General features: G+C 39.1%; 2 protein-coding genes across 2 annotated transcripts in view; both read left to right on the plus strand.

Annotated features, from left to right (window-relative positions):
- Positions 1-297: 297 nt before the first annotated feature.
- On the plus strand, positions 298-13,494 carry LOC141908408 (uncharacterized). Its single transcript, XM_074798452.1, has 25 exons — positions 298-324; positions 935-2,125; positions 2,324-2,372; positions 2,564-3,594; positions 3,902-4,033; positions 4,139-4,285; positions 4,624-4,799; positions 5,392-5,504; positions 6,567-6,633; positions 6,721-6,803; positions 6,885-6,991; positions 7,637-7,759; positions 7,840-7,941; positions 8,031-8,135; positions 8,720-8,835; positions 9,106-9,144; positions 9,220-9,283; positions 9,370-9,476; positions 9,570-9,714; positions 9,919-9,996; positions 10,549-10,664; positions 10,762-10,848; positions 10,993-11,071; positions 11,422-11,597; positions 11,968-13,494. The coding sequence occupies exons 1-25, from the start codon at positions 298-300 to the stop codon at positions 12,119-12,121; spliced, it is 4,614 nt and encodes a 1,537-aa protein (XP_074654553.1). The 3' UTR covers positions 12,122-13,494.
- Positions 13,495-15,029: 1,535 nt separating this feature from the next.
- Positions 15,030-22,412, plus strand: part of LOC141908411 (agrin-like) — a 101,550-nt gene continuing 94,167 nt past the window's right edge. The window contains exons 1-2 of the mRNA XM_074798454.1: positions 15,030-15,756; positions 21,571-21,588. Coding sequence (XP_074654555.1) covers positions 15,300-15,756; positions 21,571-21,588 — 475 coding nt within the window. The 5' untranslated portion in view covers positions 15,030-15,299. The remainder of the gene's footprint in view (positions 15,757-21,570; positions 21,589-22,412) is intronic.

The following is a 22,412-nucleotide window of genomic DNA, read 5'->3' on the forward strand; positions in this document are numbered from 1 at the left end:
TGAAAAGAATAAATACCATCTTCCAGTTAAGATAAAATTCTATCTTTTTTTTGGCAAATAATTCTTTTCCTGAAATAGAAAACACACGATCGATGTTCACGAGCTGAATGATAGTCACAGTGCTCTATAACCCCTTTTTCGATAAATGGTGACACTCACAATTTTGTGGGTCATACGCAAATGTTATAACTCCTGGCCTGGATCAAACCACCACTCAAGAGTCCGAGGTTCGAGCCCGCGCACACGCGTCGCGCGCTTTTTGAGCAGTGTGGCGCATGCGCGTACGGTGCTATCAATATGGCCGCTGCTGGCTGTTCTGTTCAGGTGAGGGAAATAAATACAAAAAACTAACAAACAGTGCCTCTAAAAAAATTAATACAAACAAAAAACCCTCAAATAGACAATTTGATTTAATATTCCCACGATATAAAGCCAGTTTCGGGCGGGATGGTTTGTTTGAATCGCTGTAATACAGCGTTTTATAACGCGATCGCCGGAGTTTTCGCTGATTTTAACCCTTTCAACGCGGCTTTTAGGAAAACCGAAATTACCGCTACGTCAAACTCTTCAAATATCTGATGACCAATAAACATATGGCGCCATTTAAGTTATTAAAATATTCCGATTTGTTTAAAACTGCTGATTTGATGCGTTATACGCTAATTCAACTGTTCTGATCGAAGGTGAAGGTCATCGAATGGTGCATGTTATAATTTGAAGTGATTGGCTAACGCGGTTTTAACGTTTACTGCTGCGATGCTGCTATTTTATCAGAGATTGTTAATACGGATGCTTTGAAAAATTCATTTTAATTTTCATGTCCTGTTAATGCCTGCTAGCTAGTTCTAAACTCAAAAACTTCCAAGTTTTTTCTTAAAAAGATATTTACCGATTTATCACATTTTCTCTCTTTCTGTTTCTCTTTTTGTGACAGCAGAAAAAATTAACAGCTTGGCTCAAAAACGGTAAAACCGATTCCGATGACAACAGTGAGATGGATATAGCGGCCCCTCATCTGACTAACGGAACACATATTGAGAACGGAGGGGTTGATGAGTGCTCGGATGAGTGCAGAACTCCAAACTCGACTGATATCGGTGATATCAGCGATCTGGAGCCGGCGGCCATTTCTAAATCACTGCGTTTAAAATCAGTTGATTCCGATTCGTATTCGTTTAACTCGGATAGCACGGTCGTTTTACAAGATACCAATACCGATACCAATACCGATTCCAATACAACAACAGCAGCAGCAGCAGCAGCAGCAGTAGCCGAGGTGGTCGGGAACTCAACAAAAAAATCAGCGTTAGACAAAAAAACCAGTATTAAACAACGAAAATCTAATAACTTCAAATCTTCATCGTCTCAACTTGAAAACGGTTCGACTTTAAATCAGATTAAATCAGAAGAGAAAAATGTGAATGGATCGAACAGTGACGGGAATAGTGAGAATACTGAGAGTGAAAATATTAAACATGATGAGATCGAAAGACAGACGGATGATACAAGTCCAGAAACAACATGTGAGGCTATAAGTGAGGGTACTCATCAGGGTATTAGCGAGGGTGATGGTGATGGTCCGAAAGAGAAATCGTCTAGTATCCTCGCGAGTATAATTAAGGGTGAATTAGACGCAGCTCCACAGAAAAGGAAACTTATACCGAAGCAAACAGCTCGTAAAACCGGGTTCCCGTTGAGGAAAATTAAAAATCCCGCGGTTTCTTCAGAAACGGTGAAAACGGTGAATCTTTTTCCGATCGCGAACATGGCGTTGAATTTACCGGAGATCGAAACGGCCCTCGGGATAACGGAGATTAGATCGGAATCGCGAAGAGATCACGCCAACTCTGCGGAATCAACCGATAGTAGTAACACCTCTCCGCTCGTAGAGTCCGCTATCGCGCCGCTCACAGAGTCCGCTAGTACACCGCTCGCAGAGTCCGATAATAGTGTTACCAGTAAAACAACGGAAAACTCAAAGAACAACAACAACAATGCGGTGAAGAGAAAACGACGAAGGTTCGGCCGGTACGACCTCAACAGAAAACGTAAATACGGCAAACGTAAATTAAGAACGGATCATGATAATACTGGCTCCGATAGCGAGGCTACTATTGATAGTCAGGTAGCGTTCACAGCCAATCATATTCATTTATTTCAAGGTCGTCTTAGTAATTTTGTTAAAAGATAGATATTGGAAGAAAACTAATATAACATTAAAGTTTGTATGGTGAAGTTTCTCGTCATGAAATAACTGTTTAGTTGCCTCTAAAGGCAGTCAACTTAGAGCGTAATTTTGTTACAATTTTCTTTTGCGTTTCAGGATTGCGATGATCAACTATCAAGCGAGGGGGCGCCACCGTCTAAAAAACGTAAGTTCACAAATTTTAATGGGTTCATTCATAGTAAAAAGAAATGTGTGGCACATTCTCTATCCACCGCAGAAATAAACCAGACAAAACCAAACACCACGATCTTACAATCGAATCAAATTTCACCCAAAAAGTTCATAAAATGTATCTTATTTTTAATTCAAGACCCTAATTTAAAATTCTTTCTTTAGTTCGTTTAGATTCAGAGTCGATTGCATTGAAACCGGCAACAAACTCACGAGGAGGGAGGAGACGCCGGGCGCGAAAATCATTCCCACCATCTTTAGTTTCATCATCGGTGACCGGTTATCATCCGATACAGAAATCAGTCACTTCTAGCTCGATACCGATCGCATCGCCTCCTCAAACTACAACGCATTTAATAACCGTTCCGGGTATCGGTAAACGAGTTATCACTTTACAACCACCGTCTGCTGGATCTTCCATACCGACCGGTAAAACACCAGTTATAACCGGTATTAACAATAAAGGTCAGTCGGTAGTGATACCAGTCGTACCGATATCAGCCGAGTCGATCGCGAATACGCAGGCTACGACCGTGTTCTTTATACCGAATAATCCATCCATAACAACCACCGGGAATCACCATCGAATCACCGCGAATCACAGTTTTAATCATCCGTTCTTATTACCGAATCCGGCTCGTCCGAGTAACTTTTCACCGGTTCAGCCGGCGACTGTTTTACCTCGGCTTACATCGGCGTCGATACTCAGAACTAACACCAACATCATCACAGCTACGTCGACCAGTACGCAGCAGCTGACATCAACCGCTACCAGACAGATGCCGACTTTAAAACCGGCCGTAACGACCGTCGCTAAGAACCTCGTAACAATGACGTCGTTGTTAAGTTCATCGCCTCCGCAGCTTATCAAATATAATTCACCGCAGTCCGGAACATCTGTGTGGAGTTCCTCGCCGCAGTCCGGAACACCTCCGTGGAGTTCCTCGCCGCAGTCCGGTAATACTCCATCGAAGAATCGTCATTCATCTCCTAACGGTATTATTCATCATCAAAAAAGAACAGTTCGTAATCACCGATCATCGTCCGGTTCAGCTCCAGCTGCTCATATCACTTCACCCATTGTTACTATGTTAAAAACTGATTGTGCATCGGGATCTTTAACTCCATCAACAACTACTTCATTATTACTGTCAACAGCAGCAACTCGTAATGTACACAGAACACCTTACAATCAGGTCAGTTATCAATCTCTTATAATTGTTTGAAGAAATCCCACAATTCAAATTTTTATACGATGAAGTTTATTAGAATGAAACCACAATGGTTTCGTTTTAATAAACATCTCTTAAATAAAACGTCGAATTGTGGCACTTCGATTATCTGCAGTTTACATGGATTAAAGTGTTTCATTCGACTATTGCTTACTTTTAACAAAATGCCTCACTAAAACGTTTTACTTTTCTTTAAAAGTCCTCGGGTATTTTTTCATAAAAAATGGCGACTTTGCTGCTGTCAACCCTTTGTATTATGAATATATTGTAGGTAAAAGTGACGTCTGAAGAGACTCCAGATCTATTCGATATTCCTCTCTGTTCTTGTAAAGTTAGAGGCACGAGATTCGCGAATGTTGCGAAGGTTTCTTACTGTCAGGCTTTAGATTCTATAGATGATAAGGTCAGTACATAGTAAACCTGTTTAAATCATTCGCGGCTGATGAAATTCATTCTGTTTATGATGAAACATCCTATTATCTGTAAATGATGTGTACGTTGTTTGTAGATTGTTGGATGCAGTAATAAAGTATCCGGAGGAGGTGTTTTACTTCGTCCTGCCGTCAAAATTCCATTCATGGCTTTCTGTGAGCAACATCAATCACGTTTAAAATCGCATCAATGTTGTCCGAGTTGTGGACATTTCTGTACTCAGGTAAATTATGCATTCACACTGCATTCACTCGCACTCATTCCACAGCCTGCATTCAGTCTGCAGTCTCATTCTTACAATTTTTGATCATGTGCCCTTCACCAAAGGTTGGTTCTAGGCTACAGGGTCCACAGTTGTGAGTTAGAGTTAACTCTTGAGTTAAAATCAGTTCATTTTCAATGTTTTAACTCTAAGAGTCAAATTTAACTCACAACTGTGGAACTGGCTCCAGATGGATACCTGTTTTACCAGATAAAAAGTAGTTCTAAAAATCAGACACAAAATGTCCATAAAACAGAAACTTGCTCGGCTTACATTCGGTTTTTCTCTCATTGTTTCAGGGTAAATTTTATCAATGTCGTAAAGAAGACGAATCAGTCATACATCAATTCCATAGAGAATGTCAAATATTTCGAAACGGTAAATACTTGTGTCCACATTGCGGAGAGGAGTCCGTTCAACATGAGATCACAGTCAAACGATCAGACGCTAAAAAACAACTTCAATTTCAACGAGAGTAAGTCTCAAGTGCTCCATTGATTTTAGCTTTCTTCTCATAAACAGATGTTCGTTTGTCAATTATTGTAAGGTTTCTATGGTATAGATGTATAGCAAACTGTATCAAACGCTGTAGTATTCGGGCAGTCAATATTTTAATCAGGATAAATAGCGCTTTACGTACCCCACTTTGACCAGTACAGATGAAGCGAGGACCATGGGCCAGTTGCCCAAAAGTTGGTTAAAGATAATCTGCCGATATTTACCATAGTATAAATGAACAGTTAATTGTAACTATGTCAACTATCAACCGGTTTACTCTTCATTCTATAGATAATCTTAATAATAAACTAAAAACAAGCATCCAGAAATGAAGACCAGTTTTGGAACCCAGGGTCCGGTTTCATAGACTGGTATCAAAGTTATCCCTAGGGATAACTCCTAAATTTGGTGAACAACCACCACAGTAACAATGAGAAACCATGGCTATGACTGACGAATTTCAAAGTTCCCAGGGACTGTTTTGCTTGCACAACTATGAAACCCAGCCCTGAAGTTTAGTTTATTGAGCATATCTCGGTATTTGATGAGCCTTTATTGTTTTATTAAAGGAGAGCCAAGATGACCGGTTTATCATTTACGAAAGTTCGTCAGGAATCTGAAGAAGCAGAAGACGAAGGAAAATCATTAGAAATCATTTCCAATAATAAACGGTTAACGTCGAGTATGTGTTCAATATATTCACCGTCGTTTGAAACTTCATGTGGCAGATTTAAATCTGAAGAGGAAACTGCTTTTATAAACTGAAAGTCAGCAAAGTCAATCGATTTTTTGTTGAGTTAAAACCAGTCTATAAATCTTGAGTTAAAACCAGTCTATAAATCTGAGTTAAAACCAGTCTATAAATATGAGTTAAAACCAGTCTATAAATATGAGTTAAAACCAGTCTATAAATCTTGAGTTAAAACCAGTCTATAAATCTGAGTTAAAACCAGTCTATAAATATGAGTTAAAACCAGTCTATAAATATGAGTTAAAACCAGTCTATAAATCTGAGTTAAAACCAGTCTATAAATATGAGTTAAAACCAGTATATAAATCTGAGTTAAAACCAGTCTATAAATATGAGTTAAAACCAGTCTATAAATATGAGTTAAAACCAGTCTATAAATCTGAGTTAAAACCAGTCTATAAATCTGAGTTAAAACCAGTCTATAAATATGAGTTAAAACCAGTCTATAAATATGAGTTAAAACCAGTCTATAAATATGAGTTAAAACCAGTCTATAAATCTGAGTTAAAACCAGTCTATAAATCTGAGTTAAAACCAGTCTATAAATATGAGTTAAAACCAGTCTATAAATATGAGTTAAAACCAGTCTATAAATATGAGTTAAAACCAGTCTATAAATCTGAGTTAAAACCAGTCTATAAATCTGAGTTAAAACCAGTCTATAAATCTGAGTTAAAACCAGTCTATAAATATGAGTTAAAACCAGTCTATAAATATGAGTTAAAACCAGTCTATAAATATGAGTTAAAACCAGTCTATAAATATGAGTTAAAACCAGTCTATAAATCTGAGTTAAAACCAGTCTATAAATCTGAGTTAAAACCAGTCTATAAATCTGAGTTAAAACCAGTCTATAAATCTGAGTTAAAACCAGTCTATAAAGCTAGTGCCTTTAGTTTATATGATTATAGAATTGTGTACACATATCCTAAATATGTATAAGATTTACGTTCAGAAAATGTTTGAATGGAATGTAATTGTTTTTGATTGTAGAAGGGTTACCTCTAGGTCCAACTCGAACACAAATGGAACTTATTTTAACGTATATGGAAGCCGAGAGGTAAGAGAGAGAGATTGATTGATTCAGGGACCGTGTCGCTACTGTTATGAGGCACTGCTTCATCTTAAATCTGCATTTCTATTCTAGACCAAAGAAATTGCGACTGAGCGCCAAGAATTTATACATGGTCAGTAAAAACGGAGAATTAGATAAAGTGATATTCATGTTAGGTGCGTAAGACTGCTGTGTATGTTATTTACCCTCAGTAACTGTTATACGTGATGTTATATTCTGATTGTATATTGGTTTAGCTGAAGGTTTTGATCCTAATTGTGAAGTCGATGAATTCAAGAAACGTTCACCTCTTCACGCGGCAGCAACTTACGGACATCTCGCCATCGTTCATTGTTTATTACAGGTAAATAAATACTTTCTGATATAAATACTTACTATTGATGAAACGTTCTGAGTCTGTTGTAATGACAACACAAAATCCCTGGGGCTGGTTTTATAGACTGGTATTATCTTTAACCCGAGGGTTAACTCAATTGATAATGAATTGAGTCAGCCCCGGGGTTAAAGGTGATAAAACTATCAAAAACTAGAATAAAACTATATATAAGTCTATAAAACTGGGCCCTGCACGCTAAGAATAACGGGTCCAAAATGTTTAAGTTTGGGATTTTATGTAACTGATAATATAGAAAATAGGTTTTCATACGGTTACAGGGTTCCTACAGTCCCTCAAATCTCTCAAAAAGCTTTCAAATTCCAAAATTCAATTTCAAAATCCTCAAATTCTGAGTAAAAGCCCTTCGCTTCTCAAATACTCCTCAAATGTTGAAAATGTGCCTTAGGAAATCTTTTTAATCGCATATATTCCCTTCATATACACATTTCCTGCAAAACATACTAGCCTTTGGCTTGCTGGTATAACTGCCCTAAATTCAACTTGCAAATATTTCTAAAGAAAGATTCCTAAAACGATCTTTCTATATCATGATAACAATACGGTTAACATGTCGTCGATGGTAAATGACTGGATGTAGTTGTGATAATTCAGGCTGGTGCTAACCCGAATGTAGAAGATGAAGTCTTAGTAAAACCAATCATGTGCGCAGCGGAAAATAATCACGTGAATGTGATGAAATTACTGATTAAATCAGGAGCTGTCATTGAAACGAGGGTAAGAGTTAGAAATGTGCGATGGTATCGGGTTGTATCCTGTGTGTGTGTGTTTATGTGAACTGACCGGTTTCATTTCAGGATGATGATGGAATGACTTGTATACATTTAGCAGCTAAACACGGACATCTAGAAACACTGAAATATATCTTAGATGAAAAACTCATGGATATCTCGACACTAGTAAGTCCTGTTAATCTCTCTCACCCCCTACACCGGAGTTAGTGAGGGATTGATTATTCTGATCAGTAAGTGTCTGTTGTATATTGTAGGATGACGGTGGTTGGACTGCTTTAGTTTGGGCGTCTGAATATAAACGTATCGATACTGTGCGTTATTTATTATCTCAAGGCTCCGATCCGAATATTAAAGATAATGTAAGTTGAGACACCAATCAACCCTGCTGCCCACAGGTATCCTTTTGCCCAATCTACCTGCTGCCCACAGGTATCCTACTGCCCAATCTCCATGCTGTCCACAGGTATCCTTCTGCCCTATCTACCCTGCTATCCACAGGTACCCTACTGCCCCTATCTACCATGCTGCCTACATGTATCCTATTGCCCAATCTACCCTGCTGCCCACAGGTATCCTATTGCCCAATCTACCCTGCTGCCCACAGGTATCCTACTGCCCAAACTACCCTGCTGCCCAAACTACCCTGCTGCCCACAAGTATCCTATTGCCCAATCTACCCTGCTGCCCACATGTATCCTATTGCCCAATCTACCCTACTGGCCACAGGTATCCTATTGCCCAATCAACCCTTCTATCCACAGGTATCCTGCTATCCACAGGTACCCTAATATCCACTGGTTCCCTGCTATCCACTGGTACCCTGCTATCCACAGGCACCCTACTATCCACTGGTTCCCTGCTATCCACTGGTACCCTGCTATCCACAGGCACCCTGCTGCTGTCCATGTCACTGAATTGTGTAGATATAATTGATATTTTGTAGGAGGAGAATATAGCTTTACACTGGGCAGCATTCTCAGGAAGTGTTGATATAGTTGAATTATTCCTAACTCGTGGCTGTGATTTAGAATCGATGAATGAAGTCGGAGATCGACCTTTGTAAGTTTTATTCATTAAAACTCTGTTAACTCTTTAAAACCGGTATATTCAATTCCTCAACTGAAACAGTCTTATATGATATCAGCTTTCTAGGGTATACTTCAGTTATCTCTATTCTAGTGAATGGGGTTAAGTGGGGAGGTGGGAGGCTTTCGGTATCTCCATGGACTGTTACTGTGCACACCAGACCTGTTTGAATCCACTCCTGTTTAACATTTATTTATCAAAACATTAGAATGAAACTTAGAAAATATTATTTTCTGTCCACAGACATGTTGCTGCAAGACAGAATCATTACGAATGTGTTGCGTAAGTTTATAAATCATGGAAGTACCATTGCTGCTGCTGCTGCTGCTGCTGTTAACTGTGTGTTTATATTTCTAGGTTACTGTTAGCTCGTGGAGCCGATGTTGAAGCCGTAAATAATGCTTCACAGACTCCTCTAGAGGTTAGTTTATAGAATAGATTCACCTCCTCTACGCTGTTTGAATTTCAGTATTGTATGAATTGATCGGTATATTTTACTCTCTGTAGTGTTGTCCCGATAATGATTCTTCCGCGTGGATGGCTTTGAAAGTTAACAAACAACTGAAAAAATTCGCGGCCAAAAGATCAGACCGGCCAGAGAAACTACTGCATCGGTAAGCATTCTATTGATAGACGGATAATGTATGCGTAAACCACACCCATTTACCGGAGATATGTATTGATTGACAGCTGTGTTTTTATTGCAGTGATTTATCGTTTGGTAAGGATAAAACAGCGATGCCTGTCGTGAATTCAGTTGATGACGAAGATTGGCCTCGTGATTTCATGTATGTGACGGCAAATGTAGAAACGAGTCAACTAAATATCAATCGTACTATTACTAGTCTGCATGTAAGTTATATACAGGATACTGCATTTATACTAGACTAAAGATAACCGTTAAACTCAAAGAGATAACTGTTTAACTAAGAGATTTAACTGGTTAATACAGAGATAACTGTTTATCTATGAGATCACCGTTCAATTCTAGAGATAACTGTTTAACCATTTAAGAGAGTAGTCAGATAGTGATCGGATATTGTTGCATATTTGTAGAACTGCCAATGTGAAGATGATTGTTCCACCGTAACGTGTCCATGTACTCAAATTAGTATTAAATGTTGGTATGATAAGGTATGTATTCATCCATCTCTTTCTCTCCTCCAGCCAGCTCACTGTCTCCTCCAGCCAGCTCTCTCTCCTCCAGCCAGCTCACTGTCTCCTCCAGCCAGCTCACTGTCTCCTCCAGCCAGCTCACTGTCTCTTCCAGCCAGCTCACTGTCTCCTCCAGCCAGCTCACTGTCTCCTCCAGCCAGCTCACTGTCTCCTCCAGCCAGCTCACTGTCTCCTCCAGCCAGCTCACCTCTCTCTCTCCTGCGGTCTAGCTCACTGTCACTGAGAGACTCCTCAGTATTTCTCACACCCCTCTCTCCTGCAGTCTAGCTCACTGTCACTGAGAGACTCCTCAGTATTTCTCACACCCCTCTCTCCTGCAGTCTAGCTCACTGTCACTGAGAGACTCCTCAGTATTTCTCACACCTCTCTCTCCTGCAGTCTAGCTCACTGTCACTGAGAGACTCCTCAGTATTTCTCACACCCCTCCTGCGGTCTAGCTCACTGTCACTGAGAGACTCGGTATTTCCCCCCCTGCGGTCTAGCTCACTGTAGACTCACTGTTTATTTCAGGAAGGACGTCTATTGCCCGAGTTTAATATGTTAGAACCTCCGATATTATTTGAGTGTAATCGAAGTTGTCGATGTTGGGCGAATTGTTACAATCGAGTCGTACAAAATGGAGTCCTGTGAGTATTCATCCCATTGTGAGTAGAACCACTCTCTCTCTCTTCCCCTCGTGCCCCGCGGTACTAACTAGAGATGGATGGGTTTGTGTATTTGTAGGACTCGGTTACAGATATTCCGTACAGTCGGACGAGGTTGGGGAGTTCGTGCGTTATTAGATATACAACGTGGAACATTTATATGCGAGTAAGTGTCCTCACATCATCATCATCATCATCATCATCATCATCATCATCATCATCATCATCATCATCATCATCATCATCATCATCATCGAGATGAAACTCATCATTCACTGCTGTTCAGTAACATGTGTCTCTCTAATTATAGATATATAGGTGAATTGATATCTGATTCTGAAGCCGATATACGTGAAGATGATTCATATCTATTTGATCTTGATAACAGGGTAAGCAGTGACGTTTATACACATACTGTACAATGTGCTATGCCTCAGATTATCATGTCACTCAGTCTACTGTAGATCTGAGGCAAGCCCCTCGTCCATGCATTTACAAAATGTTTGATATTTTCCTACTATTACGCCCAACTGCCCCAGAATTCACTTGTGGCCTCACAGAGAATATCTATTGATCTCATGTGATCCAAAACAAGCCAACAATCTACTGTAAATCAGAGTCAGTCTACTGTAGATCAGAGTCTGTCTACTGTAGATCAGAGTCAGTCTACTGTAGATCAGAGTCAGTCTACTGTAGATCAGAGTCAGTCTACACAGTTATTGTTTCTATTATTTAACAGGATGGTGAGACATATTGTATCGATGCTCGTAAATATGGAAACATCGCCAGATTCATCAATCATCTCTGTGAACCGAATATAATTCCAGTTAAAGTATTCGTAGATCATCAGGATTTGAGATTCCCTCATATTTGTTTTTTCTCTTCGCGAGAAATAAAAGCAGGCGAAGAACTTGGGTTAGTATTCAAAATACAGCTGTCAATCATCTTTCTGTTCCCGCCCCCTCAGACAATTTACCGTCTGAATGGAAAATCAGACCATCCAAACTTTCCCCATCAAAAGGTGAGTGTCTGAGGGAAGCAGATTTTGTCCTTGCCTAAATAGAGAGTGCACTTGATACTAATTGCTCGGACAAGCCAAGTGAGTCCCATGCTAAAATTTGGCTGGAGCATGGTCTGACATTTTTGTTCGGGCCAAACAGGTACGGGGCCATTTGGCACCTGTGTGAACAGTTGTTCCGGGCCAAATTTTGCCAAAACTGTTTGTGTAATTGTGGCTATTGGTTTCACTTCTCATCTAATGAAACCGATGTTCGTTATTTTATAGTTTTGATTACGGAGTGAAATTCTGGGTGATAAAATGGAAGCAGTTTTTATGCGCGTGTGGAACTGCCAAATGTAAATACTCCAGTGATAGAATACAACAAACATTAGACGATTATCATAAACGTATGCAAGAGGAGGAGCATTATGATAATTAAACCACGCCCCCTTCCAACCAGTAGACCACACCCCTCTTCGGGCATTACTGATAACATTTCTACTCCGCGGTACAAAATTGAAGATTTATTGTTTGTCTTGTATTAATGGTTATAGACTCAGCTAAGGGAGATTTTGTTATGTATGTGAAACACTTTTTCCTAATTTTCAACCCATCTTCAACATTGTGTACAAAGGAAGACTAATTTTCGAGCCGTATCACTACATGGGTGCCTGAACATTGTACAGTCAAGCTTGCTCAAGTTGTCATTGTTGTGGCAACCATGACTTACACTTAGTAAATTGGAATGAAATGAATTGGGACTTAAAAATAGAAACTTCAGTAATGATGGAATTAACAGAGTTTGACTATTAGGATGGTCCTAAAGTCCTGTAAAAGCAGAGTCAAAATTCATAAACTAAAGCATTTTGTTACTATGTATTCATTAAAAAACTGCTCTTGTTTGTAAATGTCGTCGATCTACTTAGAAATCATGATTGTTCTACCGTAGACTGAGCAAATACTCACTAACCACAACCTGCTAAAAGGGGTACGACATCCAGCTAGAAGAGGTACTACACCCTGCTAGAAGGGGTGTCACATCCAGCTAGAAAGGGTACTACACCCTGCTAGTAGGGGTTGTCACGCCCTGCTGGAAGGGTTACCATACCCTGCCAGTAGGAGTATCACATCCAGCTAGAAGGGGTACCACACCTTGCTAGAAAAGGTGTCACCCCTGCTGAAAAGGGTCACACCCTGCTGGACAGGTGGTGTTATAAACCTGACTCAATAATCATGACTTTTCAATCATTATTCATTCAATCTTCAGTCATCGAAATTATGTATTTAGTAGAAATTGAAAACATTGTAGATATTTTTCTAGTTTATACGACTTTAAGAGAGGATGAATATTTCTTACAGAGTTTAAATGTAATAATGTATTTTAGTCGATTGTTTCCTTGGTGTAGATTAACCAGCCAGTCAAATGTACAACTGACCAGCCAGTCAGATGAACAACTGACCAGCCAGCCGGATGTACAACTGACCAGCCAGTCAGATGTACAACTGACCAGCCAGCCGGATGTACAACTGACCAGCCAGTCAGATGTACAACTGACCAGCCAGTCGGATGTAAAACTGACCAGCCAGTCGGATGTAAAACTGACCAGCCAGTCGGATGTAAAACTGACCAGCCAGTCAGATGTACAACTGACCAGCCAGTCAGATGTACAACTGACCTGCCAGTCAGATGTACAACTGACCAGCCAGTCAGATGTAAAACTGACCTGCCAGTTGTTGATCTTTGTGCATGTACTAATGTCAATTGAATGAACAAATTTTACCAATGTAAATTATTATGTAATAAAAAATGAAACGATTCTTAAAATATCAATGAATTTTTGTGTCTGTTTTCATCGGTGAAGACTTTTCGAATCATAATTAATGACCACAGGAAGTATCATTGGATTCCAGATGATTTATTTACAGTGAAGACAGAGAGAGAGGATTTAAATACGCTTATTAGTAGCCCGACCATGAAGTGCTGCCCCTAAATATAACGATAGCGGAAAAAATGGAAACTAAATTTCTGGTGCTATAGCCTTAGACTGGTCGCCTGTCCAATTCTGCACCAACTGTTCGCAGTTATCATTCGCACGGATCTGACTGAAGGTAGAGACCGGCAACCAGTCTACTATAGCCTTTGAACAGTGGCCGGGGACTAACTAGACCAATTTGCGGCGGGGCGGACTGAGAAAAATTCTGACATTCTTAAAACAATACTGAAACTCTGCTACTCGACATATTTATCATTTAACTGATCAACTCTGATAAGAAGAAATGGATGATTGGAATTTTGCTGAGTAATACAACCACTGAATGAATCGAAATATCACTTGAGAGTTCCGCTACGTTAGTTCACGATTTTACCGCTATCGTTATCTATAGGGGCAACACTTGACGGTAAAAGAGTCTATACATCGTGCTATTCTACCCTGGCATGCGAGCAATATACAGACATTTTCCGAATCAAATTTCGTTCATTATTCAATATCATATTCATATATTGTTTCAACCATAATTTCACTATTAATGAAAGAAGGTTTCGTACGAGGGGAATCAACTTTCATACAGATTTTCGAGTAGTATTGATAGAACCCTTTGCTCGGAACGGATGGTTAGTGGCGAGTAGCTTGGACGTGAAGCGGTCACTCACATGCCACATGAAGCATAGATAATATAAATAATGTTTTCCTTATAACCTAACATAACATAACATAATGACGTATCAAATTTGCCGTTAATTTGCTAATCTATTGTATCAAGGTGGATATTTTTACTTGTTCATTTTAAACTATCACTTGTAAGATAAGACGAAAGGGAAGCCAACCCCTACCTTCCATACTTATAATAACTAAGACGAGTAAGTCGGAAAAAATTCGAACTTTCAGCCAACAACGTTTCATCAATTCAGCGCCCAAAATAGGGGACCCCGTTTACACAGTGCTAAGAAAAGACACGGTAAAAGATGGTAAATATATCGATATCCAACTTTTGCATCGAACTTTGTGATGCTTCCTCGCACGTAGCGCATTCATTTCTATCATCTTCTATTCGATAATAATATTGTCTCCAATGATTGATTGACTGATGCCTTATTAGTGAAAACCCAGCGTATATCATCGGTGAAAGTAGTCAATCTACTTTTGACTTAAGTCTCTTTAGCCAGGAAGTACCAAACTGGCTTCGCTTCAATATGTTTTCGGGGTTTACTGAGGGTCCGTAACGGACTAGCAGTTCATGCGTGTATTATATCGTGTATCATCAATGAAAGCATAGTAAATTTAGTTCAGTTAGTAGCTGGTAGATGTCACTGAACACACATACTAATCGTGTCTATCCCTGTCAACCGGAGAGTGAGTGGTTTTGCGCCTGTTCTCGGTGGAGATTCGGAGGAAAACCAGCATCTCGGAGATTATTGTTCAAAACTGCTGGAGAATCTGACTGGACGCACGTCAAGAGTCATGTATTCTATCTGCGTGAAATATTGTTAAAGCGGATATACTAACATAGGTTAATTCTGGGCATCAGTTTCTGATAGTTTAAACGCGAGAGTGGCCCGCTGGAAAACTTGAGTAATCTCATACCTGTGGAATACATCATAACGACAGTCCGCCACGATGCAGAATTTCAGAACAAAGTTAATCATTATTTCACTGATATGTCTAGTGACAATTGGCGAGTGTCGCCGGAGAAGAACCGCAAAAAACTGTAAAGAAAAAGATAACCTGGCTCATCGTGAACAGATAGCTAATGTCGTAATGACCGGTACAGTGAAGGAACTTTACGGATTCGTGCGAACAGGTGGTGGATCTTATATGGGCGAAGTCGAGGTGAAACGAATTATGAAAGGTGAAAACTACATTGAAAAGTTGCCGACTAAAATGTCACACCGTCGCAGGAAGATGATCATGGTGGAAGGATTCGGCGATCCCGATATCTGTGTTAGCGACGTTCACAAGTACGACACGAGAATCTTTCTGTTGAAAGATTTAGGAAATGGACATTTACGACTAAACGGGAGCATCATTAGAATGACTCTGAGAAATATAGATCTGACTGAAGCGCTCGTCAAAGGTAAGCAGCAGCTCTAGAAACAGGTCTCAAAGTATTGTCACTTTCTGGATGCAATGTAGCCTCCTATATTTGACCGCATTTTACACGTTCATTCATATAACGTTGAATAGGTTACAGAGGTCCTTATTTCTACAAAATTGCGCGATGTTCAACTGACGTCTGGGTCAAAACCATCATCATCAACTAAACCACGTTGTACACGCACCAGTCCTTTTTATATCGTATATATATACACGAAAAATATGTATGAAATTTCGCTATGAAAATCATTCCGCGTTTCATTGCAAAGATGAGAGGTGTTTTTGATATTGAGTAGGACTCTCATAACGGCTCAGACTTACAGCAATACATAAACCAACAACATAACACTGACATTCTAGGTACATGCACATAAAAGCCTCTTGTCGCGAATTCTTTCGGAACAATAAGAAAAAAATCTCAATTGCCACATGGCAGTTCCTGTGCATGTGTTTAACGCTATGAATATAGCATTGAGACGATCACAAAAAACCGGACCCTTAATTGATAAATGTTGGTCGTCGATTCTATAGAATCAGAGACGACTGGCTTTTCGTTAAAGGCAAATTCTTTCAGTCGCCAAAAGAACCACGATTCATTCATATTTCGACCTAAAATCGGCTTTTGTTGATATGCGAAATCTTTCGGATTGATCGAAATGACGTTTTATTATTTCTTGAAAGATGATTTTTGAATCGTGAACAAAAAGTGATCTTTATTCAAAATTCGGCGTGAAACAAATTTGTTGTCATTGATGTACGAGTTTCCGCTAGTGTTGTGTATCCGGCCCTATTCACAATATTGCGCCCAAAGCGAGCGTCACACATTTTTTTCTTGAATATCTAACGTTTTCTATGGACCATTTCCTTCATTTCTTCCTCTACACATACATTATACCAGTGCCTAGAAGATTATAATTTTTTTAGCTGTTATAATGGCCTCCGGAATTGAATTTGAATTTCGAACATAATGACGGTCTTTGTTGGTCGCTAGAAATAAAAATCTTATCCGATTTCTTTATGCCAACAAACTACAGCTAAGAGTCTTAGTAAATATTTCACACCGAACATAAATATGTCAACAGTTAATCGGACGTATTTGACACTCGAGATTTTGTCGAATTCTATGTTAAGTAAGCTGGTAATTTTGTGTGTTTTAAGATTAAAATGTCGAAAAGGTTTCGCGTCGAACCGAGTTCGAAATACCAGCTTTACCTATGTAACATGATATTTGTATGCGTTTTTCCAAAAAAGAATATTACACCATTTACTTCGAAACATCTAGGGGCCAGTTCCATAGACGAGACTTCAAGTGTTATCAAATGTTATGGCTGTTCTTAAGAAGTTTTTAGATTGGCTATAGAACTAAGACGATTTTAGACTGGTTTTAAGCCTCTAAGCTATAATTATGGAACGGGTCCCAAAACAGATTTTTTACAAACTACAGAAGTTTTGATTCCCTGCTCCGTGAACTTGCCGACGCCGTCAGACAGTTGAGACTGTAATGCCGCCGGTTACTGAGATCACTTTAATAGCTCTTTGATGACGTTTAATTTCACACTCTGTAGTGATAGATGGGTTCATATCTAATCTCGCAATATCTCGATATATCGCGGCCATCAATGATACACTTCGATGGATTCAAGTGTTTCACATTGCCATATATCAGAAAATTGTGCAAATGTTTAAAAAGACGAAAACCCACAAACCATGAATTGTAAAACTGATTTCATCTTTAAAATGTAAAAGGTAACGCCAGAAGGGTATCAACCCACAAAGCAATACCGGTCACACTAACAATCAAGTGAATTCAATTTAATTGCGACCCGCATATCTCCCAAATCAGTGGCCTTGACACAAGCACCATTCGAGTATATGATAATGATATACAAGGGTTATTGACTTGTATTAGAGTCCAGAAATAGGATCACCTTTCTTTCCAACCAAAATTAACCCAAACCCGCATAGGTCAATGTATTCAAACATTGTCACAATATCGAAGATGAATTTCGATGTTTATTGTTATAACGGATATCCGGTAGAATAAATCCGGAAGAGCCAAATCCGCCATTATTCGCGGAAGGTTATGACCTGTTCCTAGATCTCGAGTTACAATAGTAAACGATTATAAGGTCTCATGTTATATGAGATTGTTCCTCCTTTTATGAGATTATTGTGTCTGGGTTAATAAATTATCGTTTATATATACATGGATGTGACAAGTGACACATCTTTAGAGTCTGATTGTTGATTGTTTGTGAGAGGCTTCGTATTGTGTTCGGTCGCATGAGAAGATGTTCTCGATGAACTGCACACAAGAGGATGTGACCGACTTAAACCGTCGCGATGTCCACCACTATTCACAAACTCAGGGACTCGGGGAGCTCTATTCTTCACTTCGGAGAATTCTACATGAATTCTCTGCTACACGCTCGGTGAACACAGACATAATACAAATACTTCAAAGGCTTCATTCGAAAAACGTTATCGAAATGACTTACAATGATATGTATAGGATCTCGAGTATAGCTGTCTAATCCTATTCGACATTCTCTAGTATCAATTTCATTAGCCGAATTGCGTATGGAATTATTGATATAATTGACTCTGATTAACCCCGAAATGTAGAATTATCAATGGATACTTCAACAGGTGCTCGCTGCTGCTGCTGCAACAACGATTTCCGATGAGATCGTACACTTTTTATCAATGCTTCTCATCTATAGTGTGACTGAGTCTCTCTTCTTCTCTCTTTCCTCTCAGTAACTCTTACTCGTAACCGCAATCTCATCACTAATAGCTTTATCGGTCGTGTTTAAATTGGAAATCAATAAATGTCACTTTATGTAAATATCGATATATCGATTGAGCGGATGAGATTAGTTGAGATTGGAAGAACGTCTCTGTCTGGTAACTGAGTTGACTTCTGAGAGGAAATGTGTGAGAAGAGAGAGGATGCTGGAAGGGTTCATCTCCATCTTCCCATCAGAGCTGTAACTATATGCCCCTATCTATACAGGATATGAATAATAAAATGCAGTCCAAACCATGCTAGATGCAGAATTGGAAAAGAATTTAGGGCGCTTTTGTGAAATGTAGGAACTTGCATCAAACGCAACAAGCTTGAAGACCATTGACAGGGGTTTGGGGATCTTATGAAGAAAATTTGAAATGTCAAGACTATTAGATTCATGGCATTTATATAGGCTTACTAACTCGTGAAAATGTGCCGTCAAAAAATATGGCCGGTGAAATGTCTTTGAAGGACACTAGAAATTCTAGACGGTATTGGACAATACGACTGGTATTGGACAATACGGCTGATACCAGCCTGCAGATTGTATGTACGTAGAAATATATAGTAAAACTATGGAAATAATTGTGTCAGAATCATTGAGAGACCCGTCATTAAGAGTAGTTCCCGCGGTGACAGTTATAATGAAGTCTACATTCCTACAAACCAATCTAACACTATATATCTACCCCTATACTACTGTGGAACAGAGTATAGAAGTTTGATTAGTTATGATCAATTTGTGTAAACATCCTCTTTATTGCGATAAATCACAAATGTTTCTTTTTAAATTGAGAATCTATGAACAAAACCGGCGAATACCCAATCTCCAACAGCCGGACAAGAGCCGAACATGAGCCGGACAAGAGTAGGGAATGTTTTCGGAAATCAAAAGTGTATATATTCATAATTCCTGAAGATGACTATTAGGACAAAAGTCGAAAAGTCTTAAATAGACTATTATTAGACTCAAGGAAACATTTCAGGCTTTTAAGCTTTTATTCTTAGCGTGGAATTTTGCATAATCTTTCAACAATCAGATTCACGCGAGTGTTTCATCAATAGTCGTTATTTGGGCTGATGAGTTTTGGACAGACAGCCGATGACGTCACTTTTGACATTTTAGTCTGTAGTTTTTTTCTTATTTTCGATGAATCTGTTTCGGCGCCGCCGTGATTCGAAAAGCTACACGCGATTTGATATTTCTCAGCAGTCACTCTCTCAGTTTAGACGTCGAATATGAAACAGAGTTTTTCGTGATGTCTGATGTTATGTTTTATCGGACAGAAATTAATCCTTCAGTCATAAAATATTCGCTGCCGATAAAACGAAACCGGCGGAAATTCGTTGTCGTCCATCTTTTGGGAATCGTCTGCTTGGAGATCTTGATTTATCGATCGCTCGCTGGCGCGCTATGAATGTTTGACTAGTATTTTATCTGAATCGATGCTGAATCGGTTTGTGGTCGTCTCCGGAGATTTCTCATACTACCGTATCACTCAGTCCACCGTCTTTAAGTTTCGAAGTTCTCGATATAGTTTTAGCGACGGTCAAAATGCCTCACCTCACTTGCCACGGCATCGTTTCGATAATATTTTAGCAACAAGTGAGTGATTTTTTTGTGAACGCGCGGGCCAAATTTGACTCGGGCTAAGTCGTCTACATGTGATCGTGGTTCACAAAATGGAAACACTGAGCTCCGAGGGTGTGACAAATATTGTGTAAATCCAACCCTGAAATCGGTTTATCAGTTTTAACATTATGCAATGAAGCATCTTTTGTCAAATTCTACGATATAAGGGGAAAAATTGAAATGAATTGTAATCGCCTGGAGGAGGAGAGGGAGGTCCATAAACTCATAAAAACCAGAGCAGGCCGTTTGAGAAAAACGCAATTAGTAATCATACCGCAAAGTATCTCAACATTTACATTCTGAGATCATCAACACTAATGCTTCATACCAAAAATACATTTATGTATTTTCATTCACACTGATATTCTATAAATCTGAATATGTTCTCATAACAACAAGAGAAACAAATGGACAGATGGGTATTCAATAATTATTTGGCCCGTATAAATGGACGGATTCAAACCTCTGATCGTACAGATACCGCTGCTGCTGCAGCTGCTGCTATGAATTGTTACAGTGATGTAATATTTAACTGTTGCCTGTATATATTGATCAATCCTAGGAAATTAATAATGATGACAATTTGATCTTCCGGTAATCAAACTCAATTACACTATACACTGAAGAGCTCCGCCACACCGGGAAAAGTCGAACTCTTTTGTGATTCCCACCATCAGCACAGGACATCTCCTTGTTGTCACAGAGCCGACTGGCGTCGATCACACTGTAAAACCCTACTGGTCCCCTACAACTATTTGTATTCTATGTCAGCACAGATGTATCGATCCTTAGATCCCATTGAATATTCTTAAAAATGACCCAGCCTTTTATTACTTTGTGGAGATTTTGTGCTTCTTGGTTATTAGAATATTATCGCATGAGTTATTTTTCCTATGAAAATGTCTTTCTGTGTTTCAATTGCATGTGAAATGTGAATACGTTTGAATCTGGAGATATAGATATGACATCAACAGCCTTCAAGTCGTCAATACGCGAGAGATGATTGTCTCTGAATTTTCCTTTATTGTACTGGGTTGAAATACAAGAATTTGTGAATACAAACTCTTGGGAAGATTTTATGTGATCTCGACTGACATATAAACGTGTACAAATAGTGCAGCTTATGATGATATTTCTAATGTAGCCTACATGACGAGAGATGAGAGGGAGGGGGAGAAGAAGAGGGGAAAGAGAGGAGAGGAGAAAGAGAGAGAGAGGAGAGAGAGAGAGAGAGGAAAGAGGAGCTCTCCACTCATCTCTCTGCTGAGATATGAGTACTCGATGTAATGACTCTATGTCTCTCTGAATGAACATCTCACATGAACCTCAATGATGAAAAAATCAATTTCATTTTCACATCTTTATTTCAGATAATCCGTTGTTACAGGGTATGAACTATTATTACTTATCTTTACTTAGTTTCGCTGCATTTAAAGTTAAAAGCTTCATTAATTGCTACAGGAATCGCAACCACAATCGCTTCTTATGTGTGATGTTTAACATTATCAGCACAATTGCTTTTCGTGTTTTAGCGAATCTGCACATTTTATTAGTTTGACCAATTAACAATAAACTTGGATATAGCTGTAAACCGGCGATAACGGGTTTTCTGCCGAACGGATAGAAAACCCTATAATTAATGTCTGGATTTTGTCTTTGCCTACCACAGTTCGTAGCTTAAAGAGAAGGTATGGCAATTGAGAAATGTGTGTCAGAATATTCAAGAGTTCGAAGATATTCATAGTCCCGCCTCCCTAGTTCAAACTATGGGTTAATTCATACAATGAAACCTTGCGGAATAATTTGACTTCTTTATATAGAATTACCCCCTCTTACACTGGTATAATGTTATATATAAATGTTTATAATAGTAGCCTCCAATTTCTATTATATTTCCATTATGAATATTTTGTTTGACGAATTTATTGATGTTTGTTTACAAAGATCGCGAACACGTGTCAGTTTCTATAGCAGACGAATGTCAGGGTCACGTCATATTCCTTTAAACTTGTCCGCTTTGATTTCATCCATAAAAATATATTAGCCGCTATTATTTACGTATGAACTTCCATAAAGAATGCTTCCTTAGCTCAAAGCACGTTTTACAAGAAGTACCTTATACTCTGATCATAGAGTCAGGTTGTACGTAATAACCCCCCCCCTCCCCCTGTAAAAATCGCTCCTGGTAAACCCACCCTCCGAAATTCAGTTT

The sequence above is a fragment of the Tubulanus polymorphus genome, chromosome 7, assembly GCF_964204645.1.
Source record: "Tubulanus polymorphus chromosome 7, tnTubPoly1.2, whole genome shotgun sequence".
NCBI lineage: Eukaryota > Metazoa > Nemertea > Palaeonemertea > Tubulaniformes > Tubulanidae > Tubulanus > Tubulanus polymorphus.